Consider the following 16,641-nt stretch of genomic DNA (forward strand, 5'->3'; position numbering starts at 1 on the left):
AGCTTCGGGCCTCTGGTCTTGCCCAGCTCTAGGCGAGACAACTTCCGGCCTCTGAAGGTCCCCCACACTCCTTGGCTTGTCTGGGTCCTACAGCAATGGTAAGGTGCCCGTGGCGAACGCCTGACCCATACAGGGGTCTTGAACAAGGGTTGCCTCTTCCTCCTGGCAGGCGATGGCGACAGAGGCGCTTAGAAGATGCCCCCGGCTGGAAGAACCTTGGCGCTTGGGCACAGTTGTGGGCGGAGCGCAGGCCTGGAGCTGGCGAGTCAGGCGGGATTTGGGCAGGCGCGGTGGCGGAAGTAGTTGGACGCCGTGGGAGCTGAGCCATCTAGGAAGGCGCGGCCGCAGGTCTTGAACCTGGAGCAACTGCCTGTGTCAGCCGGACCGCAGCGACTAGGGTTCGCCAGTCGGCGAAATGCCTCTGTTCGCCGCCAACCCCTTCGAACAAGACGTGGGTAAGCGTTGGTTCTGGGGCCAGGCTGCTGTTTGTGGCACTGGAAAGTGGGCGGTGGCGACTCCGAGGACTGGAATGCCAAAGCAAAGGGAGAGGGAAAGGGGGCGGCGCCTCTGTCTCACCGCCGGGAGGGTCACTTCGCCCTGGAGAGTGCTTTCTGCCCCCCCCCCCCCCCCAATGTTGGGGATCCCTAAAGAGAGGACCATTCCCTTCGCCAAGCTCAGGCTGGGGAAGAAGAATCTGGGGCTCGCTACAGACAGGGCTAATTAAGCAATTAGGAAGTTGACGGTATAAACTTTCTGCTCCCTCTAGAACTGGCTAAGCAACCCCCACCCTTTTAGGAGATGATGCAAAGGTGGAGACTGCTGTCTAGGGCAGTCCAACCCTAGAGACCTTGACTTGCCCGCATTCAGTAGAAAGAACCTATTTCACTTCTCTTACATGCAAATTTATCCAAGCCCTGATAGCATAGCTTCAGGAGTTATTTACACCGGTTGGAGGTGTTATTCTCCATCAGTGGGTGGAGCAAGTACTATGAAATATTGCTTTGAAGTATGAAAAGTAAAACAGTCCAGAACAACTAATATTGTTGGGGGTTGTAAGAGCACCCTTGTCTCAGTGACTATGAAGTGAGAAAAAAAATGGATGGGATAAGAGAACTTGTTTTTTATTTTAGGCAGTAGAATAATAGTAAAACAAACTGGCTAAGTAAGATTTTTGTAGCAGTCGTTAACAGAAGCTTAGGTAAAGTTTTAGGGCTTCCTGGAATGAAAAAACATGGCTGAAAACCACCAGAGTCACACAGATACTTTACATTACAGCAGTGAAAGCCACTTGTTTCATATTTACAATTTTCTAATTATCAGGAGACTAGACAGGGCCCAATTTTGATATGTAATTCCAAAAGCATGCTCAAAAGTCAAGTACAATGTATAAGTTGCTTCCATTCCCAGAGAGCTGAAAATTTTTATGACATCTTAATCCTAGAGTCTTCAAATATGTATTTCCATAATTTTGTTTAACTTCTTTTGCTTAGTAGCTTAATACAGATGACTGGCATAAATCTAGGAAGCTTCTGCTTTCAGAACACCTAATATTTTCCTTAATTGCAGTGAGACTTATATTTTTATTGCTGGTGTGAAGGCTTTCATTCTGTCCCAATGAAATAAAACAAAGGGCAAAATAGAAAAGACAAATGATTTTCAAATTTAAAAACTGTGGAACTTTTTCTTCAAGGGAAATCTGTCCTGGAAACCTATTGTTTTCTTAATGAAAACTTCTAGAAGTAGGTTGAGTTACTCTGCCTGTTTAGCTTTTCTAAACCTTCAGTGGCTTCTGAGGTCCTTCCCCAGTTTAGTGGATCACAGTTTAGTACCAATGTAGTAAAAAAAGAGGCAGTGCTGTTCAGACATATAAATACTACTATGTTTATATTATTTCATGGGCAACGTCATTAAACAGAGCTTCAAGTACTTGTTTGTTAACTCAAGTATGACTAAGTCCTTATCCAAAAGGCAGTTTAAAGGTAAAAGAGCAAATTTGATTGAGGCCCTCCTGTAACTTCTTTTAGACAAGTGAATGGAATTAATAGAAAAAGTAGAATGAAATACTCAGGAATTCAAATTATTCTTAAACCTTTATCATAGGAGGAAAATTATATAATGCATTTTTCATAACTTAAAGCTCCTTTTTAAAAAGAAGTAAACACTTTTTTTGAACTTTTTAAAAAATTTTATTTATTTTTAGAGAGGGAAACGAGAGAGAAACATCAATGTGTGGTTGTTGGGGGCCATGGCCTGCAACCCAGGCATGTACCCTGACTGGGAATCGAACCTGTGATGCTTTGGTTCTCAGCCTGCACTCAATCCACTGAGCTACGCCAGTCAGGACTAAAGATCCTTTTTTTTAAAAAAAAAATTTTTTTTAGAGAGAGGAGAAGTGGGGAAAAAAGGGAGAGAAACATCAGTGTATGTTTGCCTCTGGCACACCTGCCAGCAGCCCAGGCATGTGCCCTGACTGGGAATCGAACTGGTAACCCTTTGGTTCCAGGCTGTCACTCAATCTACTGAGCCATACCAGCCAGGGCTAAAGCTCCTTTTAATCGGAATTAGTTAAGTAATGCAAGCAAGTCATTTTTTAACTTTTGATGTCTATAGGAATGTTCCTGTGCCACCTCATTGTCTTTCACGTACTCTCTTTGATTCAGTCAGATTTTTACTGTTGCTTTTTTGTCATATCTTTGTTCATTTTTCATTCAACAAACATGCATTGAATGATTACTGTGTGTCAGACATTGTATTAAGTTCTGGGAACACAAAAATTTAATAAATGGACTGAATTCCTGCCATCAGGGAAGTCAGTCTAATGGTGGACACATACACACATAAAAAGGTCATTGTTATATAGTGTGATTGTTATAGTACTAGAAATACCTGACATGCGTTATTTACATGCTCCCTTTGTTTAAAACAGTCATCGCCTCTGAAAAGAAGGCAAGAACCTCCAGGCAGACTCATTCTCTGTAAAGGTGTTGACGCTGCCCTCTCTTTCTCCCCTACTTTTCTGAGAGTAGTTTTACCTGCAGGAAGTAACTTTACCTCTTACTATATGTATGATATGGTCATTTTATAATTAAAGGCCTTTAAAGATGAAACTTCATTCCTTTGGTCCGTATAGAGTCTCACCAGAGGGTGAGCAGTCTTTCTGACATTTAGGGAAGAAACTCTTTACTCAGATTCAGAGAAAAAGCTGAAGTAGGTCATAATGTCTTAAGAAGGCATTCCTGAGTTGATTATGGTATATGCCTTGTCAAATGGAAGCAGGCCAAAGGCTAGGGAGTTCTTATTTTTTTCAGAGTCAGAACCTACAAACCCAGATAGGTATGCTAGGAATGGTAGCATTAGAGTACTTTAAATATTTATTGGATTTGTTTAAGTCTGGATTTATTTATTTTTTGTTCAATAAAATTCCTTTGAAGCTGTGCTGAGGAAAAAGAAAAATACGCACATACCCCAGCATCTTAAAGGGAGATGTAGGGTTCGTGATGTGGAGCCTGGTTGGTGCAGCCTTCTTAGGCCATTCCAAGGGGAAAGTGAAACATGGGAGAGAGCCATAGTAGGAAGATTTAGTGGTTAGTGTGAAAAGGGATGTCATTTCCTTATATTCTGGACCAACTTTTCTAGTTTCACTACATTGATTCCTCACTCATGACTTGTCTTTTCTACTCCCTAACTCCAGTTCTTAATTGCATATCTTTTTTCTCTTTACCCGGTCCAGGTAACCTTTCTTGTTAGGTTCTGCCTCTGCCATTTAATATTCACTGATAGATTTGCTTTTCCCAACAACCTTGGTATCTCCTTCTTTAAAGATACGTTTCCTTGTGTCCCAGAGAGCTGACTTCAAATTCTACCTCTATAAAATTCTGGCACAGTGGATTGAAGTGTGGACTTTTATCTTAAAAGGAGACTTTCAAAATGAAATTTGAATATATGTATTACCATATCTTTGGCTTGTGTTTGGCTTGTTAGAACTTGACAATAAGGTAGCTTGGGGCTTTTATTTTATTTTATATTATTTTACTTTATAAGAAACCTTAACATAAAAATAGGTTTTGATAGCACTTCAGTAATACAAATTTGTTTTATATGTTGAAATTTATAACATTTATATACTAAAGTCAATTCTTGAGCACAGTGAGATTCTATCATATTTATTTGCCTCCCTTCTCAGATTTAAACACTCTCCAAAAAGCTATAAACTCTATTTTATAATATATAATAAACTGTATTTTAAAATATATACTGATGACCATTAAACAGCACGGGTGTGAGGAAAACTGACCCACTGCACAGTCAAAAATCCTTATATGACTCCCCCCAAACTTAACTACTAATAATCTACTATTGACTGGAAGCTTGACTAATAACATAGTCAGTTAACACATATTTTTGTATATGTATTACATATTAGATTTTTATAGTAAATTAGAGGAAAAATGTTATTAAGAAAATTATAAGGAGCCCTGACTGGTATGGCTCAGTTGATTGGGCGTTGTCCTGCAAACCAAAAGGTTGTTAGGTTGATTCTCAGTCAGGCACGTGCCTGGGTTATGGGCCAGGATCCTGGTTGGGGGTGCATTTGAGAGGCAGCAAATCCATCTGTCTCTCCTTCTCTTTCTCCCTCCCTTCCCCTCTTTCTAAAAATAAATAAATAAAATCTTTAGTAAAAATCATAGAGAAGAGAAAATACATTTACAATGTGTACTGGATCAGTACTGTAAGTTTATGTCATCTGTTTTAGGTTTTGTGGTTCATCTGCAAGTTTTTTCAAATTGTCAATGGGAAGAAAAATCTGCGTATGAGTGGACCCATGCAATTCAAACTGATACTGATCGAGTGTCAACTGAATGTACTCTACATATAAGTATACTGTATCATTTTTCAGGTTTTTAAACTTCATAAAAAGTGTTATTTTTGCATTTCATTTGAAACTTTTCATTCATCATTTTTTGATAGTTTTAGCTCTAGTACATTAATTTTAAGATCTATGTGGTGGTCTACTCTACGAATATGACATATTTTTTATCTGTGCTCCTATTAATGGACATGAAGCTTTTTCCAGTGTTTTGCTATTACAGACAGTATTGCAGTGAAAATTCTTATCCGTTTTCTTGTTCACATAACTGAGAGATTCTCCAAGGATTGTGCCTTGCAGAGGAATTTATTAAAACTTTGGATAGTGCAGAGTTGCAAAATACTGATTTTTCAATAGCAGAATTACCCTTTTAACTGTTTTGGGGAGATTTTACTCCCATCAGCAGTGGAAGTAAAGTCTCTGTTTATTCGACATTCTCATTAACACTGGGTGTTGTCAGATTTTTAAATTTATGCCAGTGTGATGGGTATGAATTGGGTATTGTTTTAGTTTTATTTCAGTTTCATTGTTAGTGAAGTTTAGCATCTTTTCATATATTTCTTGGTTATTCCATTTTCTTTTTCTATAAAAAAATGTTAATGGCAGCTATTACTGTTCCACTCTCCTCATTACTTTTATTTATTCTGTAGGATTATTTTTTCTTGATTTTTAGTGTACCATATGTTCTCTACTAATCTTTCATTGGTTATAAAAATCACAAATATATATCTCAGTTTGTTGTTTCTTTTTAAAGTTTCTGATGTCTTTTATTGTTAAGAAAATTTGTTTTAATTTAGTGATATCATCTTTGTCCCTTGATTTTATTTTTCTTGTTTAGGAATTCTTTTTCTAACCTCAGTTTATAAGGATTTTGTCATATTTTCTTCTGAAAGTTTTATTAAAGTTTTGATTTTCACAGTTAGGTCTTTTTTTTTTTATTTTTTATTTTTTTATTTCAATCATTGTTCAAGTACAGTTTTCTCCCATTTACTCCCATTCCAGCCCATCCACCCAACCCTCCCCCCTTCCCCCCATTACCCCCACCCCTAGTTTTTGTCCATGTGTCCTCCAAATTTGTTCCTGTAATCCCTACCCATTCCCCCCTGAAATTCCCTCTTCTCTCCCCTCTGGCCACTGTCAGACTATCCCCTATTTCAGTGTCTTTGGTTATATTTTGCTAGTTTTTTGTTTTGTTTTATTTTGTTGTTTAGATTCCTGTTAAAGGTGATATCATGTGGTATTTGTCTTTCACTGCCTGGCTTGTTTCACTTAGCATAATGCTTTCCAGCTCCATCCATGCTGTTGCAAAGGGTATGAGCCCCTTCTTTCTTTCTGCTGCATAGAATTCCATTGTGTAAATGTACCATAGTTTTTTGATGCATTCATTTACTGATGGGCATCTAGGTTGCTTCCAGCACCTAGCTATTGTAAATTGTGCTGCTATGAACATCGGGGTGCAAAGGTTCTTTTGTATTGGTGTTTTAGTGTTCTTAGGATAGAGTCCCAGCAATGGAATTGCTGGGTCAAAAGGCAGATCCATTTTTAGTTTTCTGAGGAAGTTCCGTACTGCTTTCCATAGTGGTTGTACCAGTCTGCAGTCCCACCAACAGTGCACAATGGACCCCGTTTCTCCACATCCTCTCCAACACTTGTTGTTTGTTGCTTTGTTTATGATGGCCATTCTGACTGGTGTGAAGTGGTATCTCATTGTGGTTTTAATCTGCATCTCTCTGATGGCTAGCGATATTGAGCATCGCTTCACATGTCTTTGGATTTTCTGTATGTCCTCCTTGGAGAAGTGTCTGTTCAAGTCCTTTGCCCATTTTTTAATTGGGTTACTTGTCTTTTTAGAGTGGAGTCGTGTAAGTTCTTTATATATTTTGGAGATTAAACCCTTGTCTGAGGTATCATTAGCAAATATGTTTTCCCATACAGTTGGTTCTCTTTTTATTTTGATACTGTTTTCCTTAGCTGTGCAAAAGCTTTTAATTTTGATGAGGTCCCATTTGTTTATTCTTTCCTTTATGTCCCTTGCTCTAGGAGACAAGTCAGTAAAAAAAGTTTCTGCGTGAAATATCTGAGATTTTCCTACCTACGTTCTCTTCTAGGACTTTAATGGTGTCACGCTTTATATTTAAGTCTTTTATCCACCTTGAATCTATTTTTGTATAAGGTGTAAGTTGGTGCTCGAGTTTCATTTTTTTTGCACGTAGCTGTCCAGTTCTCCCAACACCATTTGTTGAAGAGGCTATTTTTATTCCATTTTATGTTGCTGCTTCCTTTGTCAAATATTAATTGACCGTAGAGGCTTGGGTTTATTTCTGGGCTCTCTGTTCTGTTCCATTGGTCTATGTGCCTGTTTTTATGCCAGTACCAGGCTGTTTTGATTACAGTGGCCTTGTAGTATAGTTTAGTGTCAGGTATTGTGATTCCTCCTACTTTACTCTTCTTTCTCAAAATTGCAGCAGCTATTCGGGGTCGTTTATGGTTCCATATAAATTGTTGAAGTGTTTGTTCTATGTCTGTGAAATATGCCATTGGTGCTTTAATAGGTATTGCATTGAATGTGTAAATTGCTTTTGGTAGTATGGACATTTTAATGATATTAATTCTTCCAATCCATGAACACGGTATATGTTTCCATTTGTTTGTGTCTTCCTTGATTTCTCTCCTCAGTGTTATGTAGTTTTCTGAATACAGGTCTTTTACCTCTTTGGTTAGGTTTATTCCTAGGTATTTTATTTTCCTTTTTGCTATTTCAAATGGGATTTTTTTCTTGATTTCTGCCTCTGCTGTTTCATTGTTGGTGTACAGAAATGCCTTTGATTTCTGGATATTGACTTTGTATCCCGCTGTTTTACCAAATTCACTTATTAGGTCAAGCAGTTTTTTGGTGGAGTCTATAGGATTTTCTATGTACACTATCATGTCATCTGCAAACAGTGACAGTTTTGTTTCCTCCTTTCTGATTTGGATTCCTTTTATTTCTTTTTCTTGTCTGATTGCTGTGGCTAGAACTTCCAGTACTATATTGAGTAGAAGTGGTGAAAGTGGACATCCTTGTCTTGTTCCTGTTCTTAGTGGAAAAGATTTTAATTTTTGCCCATTGAGTATAATGTTGGCTGTAGGTTTCTCATATATGGCCTTTATTATGTTGAGGAATGCTCCCTCTATTCCCACTTTACTGAGTGTTTTTATCATAAATGGGTGCTGTACCTCATCAAATGCTTTTTCTGCATCTATTGATATGATCATGTGGTTTTTGTCTTTGCTTTTGTTGATGTGATGTATTACATTTACTGATTTGCGTATATTGTACCATCCTTGCATACCTGGAATGAATCCAACTTGGTCATGGTGTATGATCTTCTTAATGTACTGTTGGATGCGGCTTGCCAGTATCTTGTTGAGGATTTTAGCGTCAATGTTCATCAGCGATATTGGCCTGTAGTTTTCTTTCTTTGTTGTGTCTTTATCTGGTTTTGGAATTAAGATGATGTTGGCCTCATAAAAAGAGTTTGGTAGTCTTCCATCTTTTTGGATTTTTTGAAATAGTCTGTGAAGGATAGGTGTTAGTTCTTCCTTAAATGCTTTGTAGAATTCTCCTGTGAAACCATCTGGTCCAGGGCTTTTGTGTGTTGGGAGTTTTTGGATTACTGCTTCAATTTCTTTTGCTGTTATTGGTTTGTTCAGGCTTTCTGCTTCCATTTTATTGAGTTTTGGAAGGTTATATTTTTCTAGAAATTTGTCCATTTCATCTAGGTTTTCAAATTTCTTGGCATACAGCTCTTTGTAGTAATTTGTTAGAATCCTTTGTATTTCTGTGGTATCTGTTGTAATCTCTCCTCTTTCATTTCTGATTGTGTTTATTTGGGTTTTCTCTCTTTTTTTCTTGATGAGTCTGCTTAAAGGCTTGTCGATTTTGTTTATCTTTTCAAAGAACCAACTCTTGGATTCATTGATCTTTAGAATTGTGCTTTTAGTCTCTATGTCATTTAATTCTGCTCTGATCTTGGTTATTTCCTTCCTTCTGCTTGCTCTGGGCTGTCTTTGTTGTTGTTCCTCGAGTTCTTGTAGACGTAGGGTTAGGTTGTTTGTTTGAAATGTTTTTAACTTTTTTAGGTGGGCCTGTATCGCTATGATCTTCCCTCTCAGGACTGCCTTGGCTGTGTCCCATAAGTTTTGGGTTGTTGTGAGTTCGTTTTCATTTGTTTCCAAAAACCGTTTGATTTCTTCCCTAATATCATTCTTGACCCATTCATTGTTTAATAGCATGCTGTTTAATCTCCATGAGTTTGAGTGTTTGGCGTTTTTTTCCTTGGGGTTGGTTTCTAGTTTCAGTCCCTTGTGATCCGAGAAATTGCTTGGTATGATTTCAATTTTTTTGAAATTGTTGAGGCTTGTTTTGTGTCCTATCATGTGGTCAATCTTTGAAAATGTTCCATGTACATTTGAAAAAAATGTGTATTTAGCTTCTTTGGGATGGAGGGTTCTGTAAATATCAGTAAAGCCCATTTCGTCTAGGGTATTGTTCAATGCCACAATATCTTTGTTGATGTTTTGTTTGGAAGATCTGTCCATTTTTGATAGAGGGGTGTTAAAATCCCCCACTATAATTGTGTTGCTGTCCATATCTTTCTTGAAGTCCTCTAAGATTTTCTTTATGTATTTAGGTGCTCCTATGTTGGGTGCATATATATTTACTATATTTATGTCTTCTTGGTGAATTCTTCCCTTGAGTATTATGAAATGACCTTCTGGGTCTCTCTTTATGGAACTTCTTTGGAAGTCTATTTTGTCAGATATGAGTATTGCTACCCCGGCTTTTTTCTCCTGTCCATTTGCTTGGAAAATTTGTTTCCAGCCCTTCACTTTCAACCTGTGCAGATCTTTTATCCTGAGGTGGGTCTCTTGTAGACAGCATATGTGTGGGTCATGTTTTCTTATCCAATCAGCTATTCTATGTCTTTTGATTGGAGCGTTTAGTCCATTTACGTTTAAGGTTATTATTGATAGGTACTTATTCATTGCCTTTTATGTACGTGTGATCCTCTCTCACTCTCTCTTTTCCTTTCTTTCCTTAAAGCAGTCCCTTCAGCATCTCTTGCAGAGCTGGTTTAGTGGAGGTGTATTCTTTTAGACTTCTTTTGTCTGAGAAGCTTCTTATTTGGCCTTCTATCTTAATTGAGAGCCTTGCTGGGTAAAGTAGTCGTGGTTGCAGGCCTCTGGTTCTCATTACTTGGATTATTTCTTGCCATTCTCTTCTGGCTTGGAGTGTTTCCATTGAGAAGTCAGCTGTTAGCCTTATTGGGGCCCCCTTGTATGTTACTTCTTCTCCCTTGCTGCCTTTAAGATTCTCTCTTTGTCTTGAAATTTTGCCATTTTAATTATGATGTGTCTTGAGGTGGGCCTCCTTGGGTTCCTCTTGATTGGGACTCTCTGTGTTTCCTGTATTTGTGTGACTTTTTGTCTCATCAAATTAGGGAAGTTTTCCATCATCACTTGTTCAACTAGGTTTTCTATCCCTTGTTCTTCTTCTTCTCCTTCTGGTATCCCTATTATACGGATATTATTATGTTTCATATTGTCTTGCATTTCTCTTAATCCCTCTTCATTCTTTCTGAGCCTCTTTTCCCTTTCTTGCTCTTTCTGGGTGTTTTCTTCTATTTTGTCCTCTAGCTCGCTGATCCGATCTTCTGCTTCATTGATCCTGCTTTTCATTCCTTCTACTGTGTTCTTCAGTTCAGAGATTGTATTCTTCATTTCCTCTTGGCCCTTGTTGAGAGTTTCTATTTCCTTTTTTATGCTGATGTAGTTTTCATTGAGTTCATTGTAGCTTCCCTGTAGTTTCTCGTAGCTCATTGTGAGCTCATTGAGCTTCCTGACAATCACTACTTTGAATTCAATATCTGATAGTTGAATTGCCTCTGTTTCATTTAGCATTCTTTTTGAGGCTTCCTCCTTTCCTTTCATTTGGGGAGTATTTCTTTGTCTTCCCATTGTTTGTGAGACTCTTCTTGTTCACCTCAGCTTCTTACATTGATCTGTTCTGGCTCCCTGGGTTTATGATGTGAACTTCTTTAGTAGAGTAGCAGTGAGTTTCAGTGGTGCTGTTTCCTTGACCCCCAAGCTCGCTGGTCTTGGGCTGTTGTTTAAGTTGGCTTTGTGTTTGCCTTTGGGTTTTGATTGTTGTTGAGTCTTTCTTTGGTGGTTCCTTCCCGCCAGCTGGTTAAATGTGGGTCACTCTGTCCACCACCTTCTGTATTTTGTTGTGCTGGTGAGGGCAGGTTGTGTTGAGGCTGGTTCTTCTGTGTGTACAAGGTTTAAAGAAATCTTGTTCAGTTGTTTGTATTGGGTACTGTCTCTACTGTTTAGTTGTATTTCCAGATAAGTCCTGGATTGAGGTTTGTGTGGTTACTACTCCCTCCTTCACCTTCTTCTGCTGTTATCTGTTAGTGGTTCCTTAGTTGTTGGGTTTCCTCTTCCAGTGGGTATCCTGGTGTTCACCTCCTCCACCTATTCTTTTTTGTCATCAGATGGAGGGGAAGGCAAAATGGTTTAAGACAGCAACCGAGAATTCTATGCTATTTACAATAGTAGCAAGTAGGGAAGATATAGGAGATCCTTTCACTGTGTATAGTGTTAACCGTGGTCTTCCACCCAGCTAGCTGATTTTTAGAAAAGATAGAAAGAAGATAATACTCTTGTTGGGGGAGGAAGGATTGTGAGTTGGATCTATAAAGCAGAGAGGTTGTGGGCGGTCAGATTCTGGGGTAAGGTGAGAGTAAAGGATAGTAAATAGGTATAGTGTGTGAGAGAATAGAGTTAACCACTACAGTAATAGAGTTCAGGAAACTTTGAAATGGGCTACGATCTGGGGGGGGTGTTGTGAAGTAATTACAGTTGCATGGAACAGCAGTTATTTACAATAATATTATGGCAACATTCATATGGCAGAGTCTATGAAATCTAGGTAATAAGGATAGGGAGTACAGAACATTGAGTAGTATGCTGATAGGACACAGGTGAGTTAATGGACAGTAGATTAGTAATACGGTATAGAAAGAGATATCAGGGGAAAGCTGTCAGGTCATACAATAAAACCAGCCTAGCAAAGCAGGCTATACAAAAATAAGAGGGATATAAAAATATTGTTAAAAAAAAAGATGTAGGAACACTGGAAAAATAATAATAATACAAATATGAAATAACTTGCAGGTTCTCTGTAATAGCAGAGTGACATTTATCTCACTGTCCCAGCTGTTGTGATGCCCCTTCTTTGGGTTCAACTTTGGTCTTTTCACCGATCCAGGATTTTGTCTCACTTGTAGGTATTTAGGAAAAAATTTAAAAAAGAAAAAAATAGAAAAGGCAGACGAAGGCAGGAAGAAGAGATAAAATTGGAGGACAGGAAGGAGGAAGGAATAAAACAAGAAATCAGGTAAGAGAGGAAAAAGAAATCAAAAGAGAATAAAAACAATAAAACTTAAAAAATTAAAAATTGTTAAAAAAAATAGAATCAAATTAAAAAGTCTCTTGATTTCAAAGTGGCCAAACTGGTTTTTCTGCTCTTGCTGCTTGAGGCAGGCTGAAGGATGACTTGTTTGGGTTTTCTTCCTAGGCCCGTGGGGTTCGCACTGGCTCCGCGGCCCGTCCGCCGCCGCCTGCGCGACCCGCGCTCCCGTGAGCGGGCGCGGCCCGTCTGCTGCTGGCGAGGCCGTCCGCCGCGGCGCGACCCGTCCGCCGCCTGTGGGCTCACAGCTGGGGAGCAGACAGGCCAGAGCCACTGATCACTTCAGGAGAATTCCCCAAACAGTGTCTGTGTCCATTCACTCCATCCTCTTGGGAAATTCCTCCTGATCGAGCCCGCCGCTCTCCACAGTGGCCTGGCTTCTCTCACCGCCAAAGCTCCAGCCAGAACGGTGACCCTGGGAGTCCGGGTCCGCAGCGCGACTCGGCTCTGGTGTTCACTGCCTCCAAAGCTGCTCGCCACCCGGTGTGTTTGCCAGCACCTGGATTCCTCCCAGAGCCGCCCAGACCTTGCCCGGCTGGGGAGGCCACAGTTAGGTCTTTAATCCACCAGGACTCAGTATTTGTGGAAGGTCCAAGGAAGGATTTGATTGGATAGTCAATTGACAATAGACAGTGATCAGTTTATCTAATCACTATTTACTGATTGTCTGTTTTTCCTGAACTACTTTGGAGAACTCTCTCCTTCATACAGTACTTCCTTTTATGAGGCCAGTATCTGTGCTTTCTGTTCTGCTACACTGTTCTCTTTAGCTACTGTCCCTCAATACCACACTCTAATCTCAGTGCCCTTTGTAAGTGGTAGAGCAAGTCCCCTGTCTTGTTTTCCATCATTTTGATAGTCTTACCTGTTTTGGGCCTTTGTTCTTTCATATCAGTTTTGGATCAGATTGGTCAAATCATAAAAGGGAATTTCTTTTAGGCTTTTTTAGGATTTAAGAGAAGAAACATTGTAATTGATATTTTGTTTCATATGAACTGATGTTATTTAAAACATTCACTTTTACTCCTTAGTAGTAACATTTAATTCTAAGTTTACTTAGATTATAGTTAGAAAGTAAGGCAATAGGGCAAGAGGATGATTTTTCTACCGGAGAATATATGATGTAATAGTACTGTAGCAGTGTACTGAGGTGGATATGTCTCTGTGTTGCTTTTTTGTTTGTTCAAATGGAAGGACTTGAGAGATGTTCTTACTGTTAAAAGACTACATCTTGTTTATAAGTATGTCGACTAGACCAGCAAACACCTGTCACTTGACAAGTGATATTTCTAACCATCTATCATCCAGGTATCAAAACAAAACTTAAAGATATTTAGCTTTTACCTCCTGTTATTTTCTCCCCCTTTTTGGTTGCCTTGTGTGTCCAAATCTAACCCTCCCCCACCTTGGTTTTTCTACTTTCATTTTTTACAAAAATTTTTAAAGTATTTTTGCTTACAGTTTTTTCCTGTTTTAAATAGCTAGTCAGCAACATTGGTGAGAATATTGTTTCTAGAAACCTGAGATATTTTGGCATTGCCCAAGTATTCATTTCCCTTATCCTTCCTTTTTAGCACTGAGTTTCACACTGGCTTATTGGCATTTCTGGGTCTTCCTTTGGAGTAATAAACATTGCTCCCATCTTCTAGACTACCCTTATGTTATTTTCTTAGTGGACCTATACCTGCCTGAGCTTACGGGATAAGCATGTCTCTGTTTCCGTGACACCCTGCAGAACACTTAAGGTGTTTTTTTACTCTTGAGACCTGTTTGTGACAGCTATTACTGTTTCACTCAAAAAGGACTTTTTAAAGTTTCTTCTAGTTAAGGAATGTTGAAAATTGAAGGTCCCGGGAAGTAGTTAAAATTCTGACTGACTTTTAATGAACCTCAGAGGTTGTACTTAATAGGTCTCTTATAAAAGCATGAAGGGAAATGATGAATCATTTAAAAATTTTGTTACACATAATATACCTGTTTAGTATAATTTTTAAATGGTAGCATATAGAAAAAAATTGTTACAGAATTTTTTTTGTAAATGAAAACTTGCAAACTCTTTTTCTTAGTGAATGCACTCATATGAAGCATTTGTTTACCAGTTTTCATTTGCATTGTGAGAAATGTAGTGTCTGAATTTTAGTTCATTTGAACTAAAAGGGACTTTTATTGTTGTCTGGAGCAGCTTCTCTTGCTTTCATATGTCACAAGATGAATTGTCTTCACATCCTTTTCTAAAAGCTGTGCTTAAATACTTAAAGAGATCTAGCATGCTCAGTGTTTTGGTTTTCCTGCTAGTACTAAGCACTTGAGGTGGAGGGTTGAAGGTTGACGAGGGGGGGACCTTTTTTTTAAAAACATTATTGCCTTATTAGGCTCTTACTTTACTTGCATTAGAAAAATTCAGCTGAGTAAATTTGAACATCTAATTGGCCTTATTAAACAATTCATCAGTCAGGCAGCATCTCGTCTAGCAAGCAGAGATACTCAGGAGTTACAAAAAATGGAATGCTTTTATAGAAAAGAGGGGCAAAGAAGTCATTAGAAAAAGAAAAGTGAAAGTTCATTGGTGGAAACTAGGAGTTCAGGGTGATGATAGCTTGTCATTGGCTGAATTGTGGTGTTTTCCATTGGCTGGGCTTGTTGCTGGGCATGAAGAAAATCTCCAGCCAGGGTAGTCAAGTAGAGACGCCTTCCTGTTGGAGGTGGACTGCATATTGGGAGTAATTGACACAAATGGTAGGGTGTGAGAGCTCCCTCTACAGGCCTTCCCAATCCCAACTTTAGTTGAGATTTCATTTATTACAATATTTTGCTCTGTGTAATTCAGTTTTTTGTGCAAATTTTTGAGGGAAAAATAAGGATGGGCTTTATACATGGGTGTAATAATCATATACCACAGGTATAATAATGGGTATAATAACCCCACGTATGATGTGCACAAAAGCATGGGTGCACATTATATGTGGGAGCGCATTAATTTTCACACTTGATAGTGAGTGCATATTTGTATTTAGTGTAGGGATTGAACCTAAAAAGGTTAGTGTATCAGATATCAAACATTGCCCCCTGAAGATTATTGACATTCTGAACTTATTTTTAGTTCATATCACTTTAGTTTCATGTGAGAAATTTGTCAGTATGTGGTGGTATAGTTTTAAGAATTTTAGCCATTTTAGTGGTATCTCATTGTGGTTTTAAAATGTGTTCATCTGATTACTGTTGGGCACCACCTTTAAATATATTTATTCACCAAATGATTGTCTTCTCTTTTGAAGTATCTGTTTAGTCTTTCATCCCTTTTTCTTTTCATTTAATTTCTGCAACACTTTTAAGCCTGGCAGCCATTGTGGCCTTCATTTTACAAATGAGAACACGGATTCAGATTTGATTCAGAGCTGAGGTGAACTACCTAGAGACAGTAAGCTAATAAGTAAATCTCAGAGCTGGGTGTAGAGAAGGCAGGTCTTCATTGTTTAATGGGTGATGTGTGTACTCTGCATGTGCTCACAGAGTGTACATAACCATTTCCTCAAGTCTGCAGAGGTCATGTGATCACCTGCCCAGTCTACAGCTTTTGATTTTCCATCTGTGACATCTTGACATGGTTATGTGTACTTTGTAGACTCATTTTTCCCCAGCTATGGGTAAATGTCTTATGAAGCTTCCTGATAAGTCTGTTTCAGTACAAATTATCCTTACTTCATTTATGCTTCTGCCTTGTTTTCTAAGGTAAGGATGCTATGGAAATGAGGATCTGGTTTTTGAGGGAGTTGGGAGTAGGTGTGGCTCTCACCTAACAGGATTACAGCAGGCATCTTGGAAGTATTAGCCAAGAAGAAAGTGAACTTGCAGGAATATAAGGCTGGCCCTAGACCTTTTGCTTTTTTTAATACATGATTTACAATATTAAAGGCAGCAACAGGTAATTTTGATGTGTTTTTTTTATCCTCCTCCCTACCTGCCCTATTCACCCAACTCTCCCAAGATGGTGGTGACATGGCAAATGAAAGAAGAGCTGCAGTCACTCTTCTGTATTCATCCAGAACCAAAGGCTCTCAAATATATGTATTTTTAGATGACGCAATAAATGAAGTTAATCATGGCATTGCCATGGCATTCCTTATAAACAAGAGTTGAACTTGCATTTGTCTTATTTGCCTTATTCAGCATGTTTAAAATGTTCGTATATAGGGAAACCAAAAACTAACTTTTTGGGAAGGGTTAATTTAGCAGTTTTGAACAAAAATTGCATTCAAGAGGC

At 38.7% G+C, this 16,641-nt stretch overlaps 1 protein-coding gene and 1 long non-coding RNA gene across 4 annotated transcripts in view; both read left to right on the top strand.

The window, feature by feature from the left end:
* The first annotated feature begins 204 nt into the window (after positions 1-204).
* Positions 205-16,641, top strand: part of STAM2 (signal transducing adaptor molecule 2) — a 56,422-nt gene continuing 39,985 nt past the window's right edge. The window contains exon 1 of one of the 3 annotated variants that reach the window (XM_028509822.2): positions 205-455. In XM_028509822.2, coding sequence (XP_028365623.1) covers positions 416-455 — 40 coding nt within the window. In that variant the 5' untranslated portion in view covers positions 205-415. The remainder of the gene's footprint in view (positions 456-16,641) is intronic. The other 2 variants (XM_028509821.2, XM_028509820.2) reach the window with 2 other exon arrangements.
* Positions 5,729-16,024, top strand: LOC118500112. The gene is made up of 2 exons (XR_004902642.1): positions 5,729-5,790; positions 12,935-16,024. It is a non-coding gene; the product is annotated as an uncharacterized LOC118500112 (long non-coding RNA).

This window comes from Phyllostomus discolor, chromosome 4 (genome assembly GCF_004126475.2).
Source record: "Phyllostomus discolor isolate MPI-MPIP mPhyDis1 chromosome 4, mPhyDis1.pri.v3, whole genome shotgun sequence".
NCBI lineage: Eukaryota > Metazoa > Chordata > Mammalia > Chiroptera > Phyllostomidae > Phyllostomus > Phyllostomus discolor.